General features: G+C 30.6%; 1 protein-coding gene across 4 annotated transcripts in view; it reads left to right on the forward strand.

Moving 5' to 3' along the window:
- The window catches only part of LOC106465260, a 67592-nt gene that overhangs the window by 26112 nt on the left and 29940 nt on the right, over positions 1 to 11540 (forward strand). For 3 of the 4 annotated variants that reach the window (XM_022393123.1, XM_022393124.1, XM_022393125.1), the window contains exons 5-10: positions 1990 to 2693; positions 2956 to 3160; positions 5556 to 6549; positions 7280 to 7329; positions 9005 to 9848; positions 10773 to 10819. In XM_022393123.1, the coding sequence (XP_022248831.1) occupies positions 1990 to 2693; positions 2956 to 3160; positions 5556 to 6549; positions 7280 to 7329; positions 9005 to 9848; positions 10773 to 10819 (2844 nt within the window). The remainder of the gene's footprint in view (positions 1 to 1989; positions 2694 to 2955; positions 3161 to 5555; positions 6550 to 7279; positions 7330 to 9004; positions 9849 to 10772; positions 10820 to 11540) is intronic. The other variant, XM_022393126.1, reaches the window with a different exon arrangement.

Raw genomic sequence — 11540 nt, forward strand, 5'->3', positions numbered from 1 at the left:
ATGCATCATCTTTTTTTATATTTAACAGTGAGAATAGTAGGACTAGGGGCCACAAATGTAAATTTTGGCAGGGTAGGAGTCATCTTTAGCTAAGACAGTTTCATTTTACTAACAGGGTGGTTGACTTTTGGAATGGGTTGCCTTCAGATGTTGTAGAGGCAGTAAATTTAAGTGAGTTTAAGAAAAAGCTTGATAAGTATATGAATGGAAAGGACTGGCTTTAAGATTTAATTATTTTAATTTAGTTTAAAGGAAGGAATAGCCGAGATCGACCAATAGGTCCCATGTTGTCCCAAAAAATTATGTTATGATAAATGAATATCAAATTTTCATTATTTTTGTGAAACTTATACCTTCTACACCCTACCACCATCTATAGAGAAATCATCAATGTATAATGAAATGAAAAGTTACAAATGTGAAATAAAATGAGTACTATCAACTATTAATATTTTTCAGATCTGCAGTAATTCACAATGAGAGCCTATTCACTATTTCCTGTACAGTTAATGCAAACAGCACATGATTTAGTGTCATGTTTCACACTGGTGCTCCAGCTATCATAATTTTAGACAATTTTGTTAGTTGAGAAGTTTATAATTCTTATGTTTTAGTTACTTTTGTTGAAAGAAATGTATAACAGTAAAATAATCACTATACATAAAAAAAACAAGGATTTTTAGTACTTACTGCATACTCGAGCATTTTTAACTCCAGTAAAAATATTTGATGTTCTCCCCTAAGTGTCATGAAATTCCACAAATTTGGGTGTTCAAAAAAAAAAAGTATGTAACTTTCAAACATGCATTTTAGAACACGAAAAATATTTTGGACGCTACAGAATAAAATGTCCCAATTCTACTATCATTTATCTGGCTTTCTAAGTTAGTATAAATAGGTTAAAAAAGTTGTTTCTGTTCAGAGCACTAAGCCTGATCAACACAAATACACCAATTCTCATTGACTTGTGGCTGACGGTGAGAACACTTGACTATAAAATTGAAAGAGTTGCATAGAGAAGAATCTACTCTTTTTATTGTTTTTAGACATGTCCATGAGCCGTATAAAGTTGGTTAGCAAACAATCCAGAAAGTCAGAGGGAGAGGAGAGGGTCTCTCTGTTGGGTTTGATAAATTAATTGATGTCTCATCAATAAAGGTGGGAGGTTCAAATTTTAGGTTAGTACTTATAATTATTTATAATTTGTGTTTCTGATTGGCTGGACACTGCAGCAGCCTATCTTAAAAGTTAGTGGAGAAATTGGACACATCACATGACACAGAAAAATGAAGTTTGAGATTTTTTTTATATTTCTTTTTGAAATTAGGTATTAGAATTTAGGTCATATAAAAAATTTTAATTAAAGACAATGTTTTCATGCCCTTTTATTGATATCCATTGATTAATTAAATTTTGAATGTAACATTGTTTGTTACTCTTTGTTTTGTAATTATTCATTCAGTAAGTGAAAGATTTCTTCATGGTACAACAATAAAAACAAAAGAAGATTACACTAGTTTCAGAATTAAATGGAAACAGCTTTGAATAATAAGTTGTAAGTGAAAAAAATGGTAATGGGTTGTTGTCAATTTTTGACTTAAAATTTTTGGTAAACTTGTTTGGGTTTTAAATATAGATTAGCATATTTTTCTTCCTAATCTGTTTTTTTATGAATTATTTAAAGCCATATTTGCACTTTTCTTTTTTTCAAGGTGGTTTGGTTAACTAATAATGTGGTGTTTACTTAATACCAATAACAAGCCAACAACAGTATTTACAGAGGAAGTCAACTGAAATGGAATATTCTTTTGAAAAATAAGAAATGAATTGTCATTACAAACCTTTTCTTAATGTTGTATCTTGTTCAATGATCTTTTTTTTGGGGGGGTACAACCAAAATCATGTGAAGGTAGGTCTTTTTCTTCCAACTTGACATAAAAAATGTATAGAAATTAAACAAAGAATAATAATTGAATGTTTTACATTTAGAAGTCAACATATGCTTATCCATGACACCAGGATGAAGATAATTTGTGATATTAAAGGTTGTGAAAAAACCTATGACACTGAATGTTCTTTGAAGAGACACAAAGAGAATCATCATCATTACATAAATAAAACAGTTGTTGTGAAACAGAATAACAGAACTGGAAGAAAAAGGACCTACCCTTCATATCAGCTTGTATCAAACTCTGTCATTAGTTCAGAATCATCAGAAGTGGGTTCTTATGGTAATCAGGAGAAAAGTGTTAACAATAGTGGAGGGCAAATAGATTCTAGACTAGCCCCCATTTCAGTTATGGGTGTGTCTTTACTTCAGAATGTTAGATGTCCAAGTCCTAAACTAATAAGCCTGACAGAAAAATGTATTTCTAGGTCTCGTCAGAATGGAGGTGACACTGTATTAAGTGATATAAATGATAAAGAACATGGTATCTTGGAGGAAGAGGGGTATAATGTTCCAACTGCAACTTCGTTAACAAGTTGTGATGCTCTTGTTCCTGTATCGACTATACAAGTTCCAGATTCTACTTCAAGCACTACTTTCAGTTTATTATCTGGCAAGATAGGCCATGAAACATTAGAAACAAATCAAAAATTGCATCTTTCACCTCGGACCTCTGGCTATGGTGTTAGTTCTTCAAATCGTGATGACAATGAAGATGGAGTTGGTGGTTCTGGAGAGCCACTGGGTAAGCATATTATTTCAAATTTAGATACATTTTAAAAATAATTTTGTTTTATTTTCAGTAATAAATAAGTTTGCATATCATAAATATTTAAGGGAGATGTACAATCTTGTGATGATATTATGTTCGTTTGAAAATAGTCTAAAGGTTTAATTCTCAATATATATTGAAAAAACAAGTGTATATTTCATGGTGTATTGATTTTGTTAATTGTATACATATAATTTCATGGACAAATGTCATTGTGATGATGATTATCTTTCAGGAAGTCTCAACCAACCAGCATATACTAAAATAATTAAACTGAAATCTCGATCATCTCTAAATCGTCTTTATAAACAACCATATATAGTTTGTAACAAAGGGTCTGCTGATTCCAGTGCACTCGCAAAATACAAGCTCATTCCCATTGATGAAAGAAAGTTTGTCTGTCACGTGTGCCATAGGGCTTTTATACAACATAATCATTTGTGAGTATGCATAAAAATTCTCAAATAATTACTTTTTTCCATTGTCATCAGTATGTGAGGACACCATTAAATCATACTTTCTGTATGTGATTGATTCAGTAAAAATGATGTGATAGGGTAGATTTTATCACTTAAGTAGGTGTCCCTACCTTCTAAATTTGTGAAATATTATCTCCCCTAGAGATTGCCTATTTGTGGTTATGTTGACAATCACTACATAAATTCTTAACATATATGACATTTGGCCAGTTTTCTTCATTAGATGTGTAACTGCTTTGATACAAAAGGGAAGAATTAAAGTTAAAAACTTTGTAATAATTTATATTTAAGCCATATGAAATTTCTAAGATAATAGAGTAAGTTCTTTAAGATGTCCAGATGCGTTATATTGACACACCTTTTGTGTGGTTTATTTTATTGCATTGCAAAAAACAAACAAACTTCAAGATGAAATACCTTGAAACTTGAGATGAATTTTCCACAGGTTGTGAAGCCCCTGCAAATATAATATTTTTATATGTGATATTTATATGAATTCCTATCTTTCTATCTAAGTTTCATTGTGATTTTTTCTTTAAAAAGCTGTTAACAATGCTTAACTTTGTTGTAGATTTCAATTAATTTTTATCTAATCCTACATTTTTGGAAAACTTTTCTAAACTTTTTATATTATAAAACCTTAAATTTGAACTTTGTTTGGATTTGAAAAATACCACACACAGTTTCACTGTGTTTGGTGTCACTGCCATATGATAAAAATAACTTTTTTTTACCATACTAAAATTTATAAGCAAACCAACTTTTTTTTAAATTGTTAATCAGATGGTTTCATTGAGAATATATAATAAGTTTTAAACTCATTTTATATTAATTTGTTTTTTTTTTTTACATTCCTATTTGGTGATTTTCTTTGCCAATTTGTGTAGCCATTTAGGCTAATAAGCCCTAATGTAAACACAACCTAACTAACAGCAACCTTGTCAGTGAAACAGTACTTGAATTGGTTATATGTAAAATTACATAACTAAACCTACCTCATACTGTTCCATGAAAAACACTTGTTTTATTTGATACTACAAGATCATAATAAAAGGGATGTATGAAATGATAAAACAAGTTTTTGCAGTCTTTAAAAAATATTGACTTATTAACAAACATCTTTTCTTCTGATAACATATCAAGCTAAGCTTTTATCAGTTTGTTCTAAATCTGTGCAAATCTTTTATGAACTGGAAAATATAATGGCTTATACAGTTAAAAATAAAAATGTTTTCATTATGTGAAAACTGAAATTGAGAAACAGTGATTGGTTAAAATCAATAAAACTACACTTGAAGTTAAAAGGTTCAGTTAGTGATATAAATCAAAAACTGTTTTGACCTTTTTCAAAAGGAGTGATGGGTTAAGAGTGGTGTTTTATCTATAGAAAACTTTTATCATTCAAAACAAGTTGAAATCAACCTACAATTAAAAGGTTTGATTTGAAATATTTTTGTGTAAAGTTAAATAAATAACTTTTTTTTTTATTACATAAATTTTGATCTGAAGTATTTTTTAAATAATTTGCTGGAAAATGGCTAAAAGTTATTATAAAATTCTTTAATTCAATGATGCAATTTCCTTAAGGACATGATGAAATCATCCAAGCACTATAGAGTTAATGCATACATCAAAATAAAATAAGTACTTAGAAAATGTAGCTATGTGAACATAATCTGAAGTGAGAAATATTAGTATGAGTTAAAAGTAATTATTTGTTTTCTTTTTGCCCAGTCTTAAAATTTATAGTGTTATAAATATTGCTAAAGGCTATGTTTTTCTGTTTGAACCTAGAAATTTAATGTTTGTAGAGAAATTCATTCATTAGTTTATTATAGAAATCACGTTACTAAATTATTTAAATATTAGTAGTAGTAGTAGTAGTTTTCTATTTTACAGAATTCATATAATCAAATGATTTTGTAAATATCTGTGTGTGGGTGTATATATGATTTTCTCTCCAGAAATTTAGAATACAAGTACATGGTATTTTGCAACACAAGTTTGTAGGCTTTTTAGAAAATAAATGAAACTACTGATAAGTTTAACATAAATTTTTGTATCAACACTTTTGTAAAATAATAGTCTCTTAACATATAGTTTACTTCTAATTTTTTGAATTTACATTTCTGTTATCAGCCATTTTATTCTTTATTGTAACAGCTGTGAGAAAGCCTTGAGAAAAGTTATCTGTTAATTGAGATTGAATTACCACTTAGGTTTTACTACTATTTACTGTAAGTTATAATTGGTTTCAGTTCAATACAAATTTTCCAGACAATCTTAAAAAGTAAAATATATGCAAAAGTTACAAAATAATGAGATAATAAAAATAACTTTTGCAATTTTTAATTAGGATCAAGCATATGTTTAGTCATCAGTACAAGAAACCATTTGCTTGTGATGCAGAAGGTTGTAAAGAAAGCTACAGGAATATTACACTTTTAAGGCAGCACAAAGAGAACTATCATAATATAAAAAGAATTATCCAAGCTCCTGATGCCGTTCCCCCTAATCCTGATGATATTTCTGCCACTTCAACTATGATTTCAGAGACCTGTGGGTTAGAAGTACAATCTTCAGTATCACAATTACAGTTGATAACATCCCACCAGGACAATTCCAAACAAATTGAAGTCCCATCAGATACTGGGAATAAATGTGATAACAGACAAAATCAGGCACAATGCAACCCTCAAACTATAAACCCTGCTGCTTTTGTCATAGCACAAGATTATGGACAGAATACTCTTTCCTCACAGAACATAAATTCAGAACAGACATTGGAAAAAAGAGAGACTTCAGAAAATGTTCCAGCTGTGATCAAAACAAGTGGACAAACAGCTTCTTTACAGCTTCCAGATCATCAGAATCAAAGTCAAGAGGGTAATTTTTCTCAACAACATCAGCAGCAACAACCAGGAATATTGAATAGTCAGGAAACTCGGCAACTGTCTCCTGTTGTATCCAAGTCTCAGGCTTCTCAGAGAAATACATCTCCTACAGTTTTAACCAGCCACTCAGTCAACACTGGTGTTGAAACAACACCCATCCCTTCAGGAGGAAGTCTTTATCCATTTCTTCGAGAGCAGACTGTTATTTCCTCGGTAATCTCCAATTTATTATCTAATAATAGTGCCACCAACTCTCTTCAAAACATACCAGCTACTCTTCAAGTTCCACATAGAAAAAAACACTATCCTCTACTAGAAGAGATGTTATCTTCCTCCCAGATTCTTGATTTAAACTACACTAATTTGATGAAAGAACTAAACCTTACCCAAAAATCATTCCATCCTCAATCTCATGGTCATCATCCAGTTGATCAAATGGCGTACTTGTTTACTCAGGTAAACTTTTGTTCTGCGTATAGAATTTCCTCTTTGTTCCTTACATGTTGGTTCCTGCTCTATAATTTAAAATACTATTAGATCACTCTAAATGTATACAGATAGACAAATAGATTTAAAATGTTTTGCTCTCTAAACTTGGGCCTTGCAAACATCCCCATGGTCCCTTTTCAGTATAGTCTTTATTTTTTTGGCTTTTTTTTTTTGTTTTGTATGGATATTTTTTGTAGCATTATTGTAGACCCATTTTATTTTTACTAAAAAATTATGAAGTTGTTACAGTGGTATATTAAACTTTTTTGTTCAATGTCTAGCTAGCTGTTGATATTCCTTTTTTTTTTTGAGTTGAGAGGTCTGAAGGTTGATGTTCACATGGCATGAACTTGAACGTAAGAGACATGTAATTAATAAAAAATGACAAAACTAAATTCAATAACGTCTTCATAGAAGATGACTTCTGGAATATTTGAGGATGCTAACAATAAAAATGCTCAGTACATGAAATTCCTTAAGTTTATTGTCAACAATAAGTTGTTTATCTCTCTTTTCATGAGTACACCTTGCTATTAACATGGAAAATACATTAGATAAAATTTTAAAACCACTTTTTTGTATTCTATGATATGGTTAATTGTTTTACAAGTTTGCTTATGTGTTCTAAGGAAATTATTAACTATCGGAGGATCATTAACTTTGTAGTTTTTAGTATATTTTTCCTAATTTCTTTTAGGAAAAGCCCTACAATCATCCAAATCATACAACGACAGACTCAGGAAACATGTGAGTAATTCTTTATTTCTGTTTTATATTTTTGAGTGTGTGTATACAGGCTTTTTTTTATATTTTTAGCCACAATACTAAATACTGTTACTCATTTTGTCATTCTGCATGGGAAAAAAAATCTCATGAAGCCTAATATAAACACACCAACACTAGAACCACTGAAGAATATATTTTATTAAATTACCATATTTTTAATTTCTTTAAATAGTAACTTGCATTTCAAATCTATAAACTGATAGTTTTATCCTGCCCATATACATAAGCACATTTGTCTATGGCATGAAGGATTATATTTGGCTTGTAAGGCCCAGTGCTTTCAAACTCAGTTTTCAAGCTGTGTTAGCAGATGATAATTGTGACACATTCTCCTTGGATGGATGCCAGTCCATCACACATTTAACCCCTAGCTAACAGCTGGTACTCATCATACTGGGTAAGTTGAAATGCTTGGGGTAAAGTGTTTTGCTCAAGGATGCAGTAGCATGATGCGGGCCAGCTTCAAACTCGCAACCATTCGACTAAGAGTCCAAAGTATAAAGCCACTTACCCACGCTACTTGCCAAAAATCAGAATATCCATTCAAACACAGAGTGGAATTTTCCAGTTTAAGGGAAATGAAAAACATGATAAAGTGGTCATTATGAGAAATCCCTGAAGACATTTTTGAAAATTTTATATTAAAGTTAAACGTTGGGTACTACTTTTGGGACCTTGTTTCACCTGTTGAATGGTAGAAAATGGCACAAGTCTTGTTACAATTATGAAGTTACATATACACTTCATGAAGTGTCACTGTGTACTATTTTTCCCCATCTACATACCATTCATACAATTTTCTGCAGATATTCTTCCTTTCCTGGATATAGGGTAGAAGCAATTTGTGTACAAGTTGGGAAATTATACTTGAGTATGTTGTGTACCCTGTTTGGGCACTTAGATGGCTTTTGCAACTTACCTTTATATTTGCGAATTCTCACCTTTTACAAGGTGGAACACTTTGCTTACTGCAGCTGGGGAAACTAGTTGTTGTAGGTTTTTTTTGGACGGTGCCAGTGGCCCAAGTTGATACACATTTCTTTGTTTTCCAATCCCATTAAGTTCAAGAGATATCCCATCTTGGAAATTCTACGTCCCCAACCTGAACCCGTTTTTATGATCTGAGTGTTTGAATACTTTTCCTTCAAAAAGGGCTGCTTACATACACTTCCCAAAAGAGATTAATTTTCTGTGGAATTACACTACCTACAAAATCCCAAACAATGTTGAAGTGTATTTCTGATATATGACATTCCACCACAACTTTATATTTGTTTGTTATGTAACTTACTAAACTGCATATTCCAACTCATTTTAATATAACCCACTGTATATTTACCACTGTTTTAAAAGATCTCTTTAGTGTGTTGATTTGAAGATACTCAGTCTTTAAAAGCCAAAAGTATATTCGTGTGAGAAATACGGAGCATATCATTTTTGAAAATGCAAAACATTACCATAAAATTTACACACTTTTTTTTAGAATTTAAAGAAATATTTCTATGTAAAGTATGTATGTATGTTTATACAGTTTTTACATGTATTTACAGAACAGAACTGAAAAGTAATATACGAATGTGTTTAAATATTTTAACAAACAACATCATATGACTCCAATTCTTAATGAACCTTCCAGACTCAACAGAATCCAGTGTACACCACTTCCTGTTAGTCAAAATCATCAGGATATCATGATTCCAAACAGTAGCAGACAATTGTTTGGCTCAGAAATAGAATCTGCAGCATCACAGTTGCAGTTTTTAGCATTTCTCTGTAGTTCATCTCAAAAAGTTGGAGTTTCATCAGACTCTGATAGACAGAATCAAGGACAATGTAACCCTCAAACCATAAATACAGCTGCCTGCTTAACTGATGAAAGGCTTATGGCAAATACTCTTCATTCAGAGGACACAACAAATTCAGAACAGGCATTAATATTACAAGAGACTACAGAAAATAATTCAAATATAATTAAGACTGTTCATGACCCAACTTTCATACAGCTTTCAAAGTATCAGAATCAACATAAAGAGGTCAGTTCTTCTGAACATCAACAACAATCAGGAATATTAAATAGCCAGGAAGTTCGACAGTTGTTTCCTGATGTATCTAGTTTTCAGGTTTCTGGAAGAAACACATCTCCTACAATTTTCAGTCATATGATCAAGACTGAAGGTGATGGTAAAACACTCACTACAATGGAGATAGACCCTTTGTCATTTCTTCAGCAACAAGATCAGACTGCTGTTCATTCTGAGAGGGCTAGTTCATTAACCACTTGTAATGAGACAAGCTTTGTCCCAAACACATTAACTGCTCCTGGAGGTCCTCTTTTAGAGAACAACACTTCAACACCAGAGGAACAACTGAATTTTCCCAATTATGTTTACTTAGCTCACAGTGGACTATCAGAAGGATTGCAGTTTACCCAAGAGGCATTTCATCCTCCTTCTTATCATAATGATCATTCATCTAACCAGGTATCGTACTTGTGGATTCAGATAAAACTTGTTTCCTTTTAATGTATATCTAAATTGATGAGTTATTTGAGAGTTGCAAACAGAAAAATTATATTGTTAGGTATTTCTTGTTCACATTCTTAAGATTTGTGGTTTTTGTCAGCATTACATATTTTGTTGAAATTCCGTTTAAAAATATTTATTTTTAACCAATTTTCTTATCAATTTATAGTAGGCCAAACTTGCCTTATATTGGATATTTCTGTAAAGAAAAATCTTTAAATCTCAGGATTTGTAGATTATTTGTTACTTTATAACTAGTAATCCTTAATTTGGCTAAATATCTTTATTTTAAACAAGATTTTGTACAATAATGTTTATTTTTGGCTATTTCTTTCCAAATCTTTTACTTCCTTGCTCATTGTTTTTGTTATACACAATGTTTTTAAATCCTAATTTGAAACAGCTTTCACAGAAATAAAAGTTTTCTTCTGTGCTTTATATCCATTTTATGGTGTATCTTTTTGAAGCATCTGCTATGCTATAGTCACTAGAACTTTATTTTGTTAAATATCATTGTATTTGTCAGTTTCTGATACCTAGGTGTAGATTAGAAGTTGGTGTTAACAGCATTGACTCTGTCACTTGGTTAATCGTATAGTTTTGTAACTCAATAGGCTCTTGTAATGAAATCTTAAAGTTAAGGTTTTTTAACTGTTTTAGATCATGTTTAAGAAAAAAACTGTCCATTGTATATAGTTATTTGTGATATGAGTTATTGTTAAAGCTATTTAGTTTAACTGAGTAATTCTAGCTTATAATAATATGTTTACCTAACGAGTCACACTTACAAGTAGTTTTATAATTATTTATTCTAAATGAAACATTTTGATTAATTTATTGTATGTTTTTAATATGGTGTACTGTTCTCCAATTGTTTTTAAGAAGCCAAAAAGCATGCCGAAACTCAAACCTAAAAAGAAAAAAATCAGGTTAGTGAATTTGTTTTCTTAGTTGTACGTACATGTATCTAGTATTGTATACTGACATACAGAACAAAAATATCTTATTAGTTTGGAGACAGTAGATAATTGATATTTATAAAAATAAAAAATAATGTTTTTCATAAAAATAAACTGATAATTTTACAGAGTTTATTACAATGTTCTATTTTCATGAAGTTAAATAAGACATAAAAGGTATTTCAGTTCTTACACTTGGATATATTGTAACAGATTAAGTTACTAGTATTCAAATAAAAGGGTTCCTTATTCCAACCTAGATGACATTTTGATATGAATGTATTGGTAATTAGGTAAAAAGGCATACTTTTAATGCTTTTGTATAACATGACTTTTATGAGTGTAAGGTAATAGGATTTTTATTGGTACAGAAAGATGGGATTTCTTTACAGTTTAAATGTACTGCTACAAATATAGCTTTAGTTCTAAAGAGTTTCAATGTCATTAGGCATATAAGGCAGTTATTTCTAACTGGAGAGAGATGGTTTTATAGTTTTTTAACAAAACCTGTTAACTTTGAATCAGTGTAAATATAGTCTTTAAAAAATATTACAAATTGTTTTTGTGTATGGATCTGTAAAAACCAAACAATTTCCTTTTGTTTTCAGGATATTAAATATTTCAGTAGGAGGTTTTTCAATACTTTCTTCATTTGTTTAATGTTCGTATGAGTTAAACCTTTATCCCATTC

This window comes from Limulus polyphemus, unplaced genomic scaffold (assembly GCF_000517525.1).
Source record: "Limulus polyphemus unplaced genomic scaffold, Limulus_polyphemus-2.1.2 Scaffold1888, whole genome shotgun sequence".
Taxonomy (NCBI): Eukaryota; Metazoa; Arthropoda; class Merostomata; order Xiphosura; family Limulidae; genus Limulus; species Limulus polyphemus.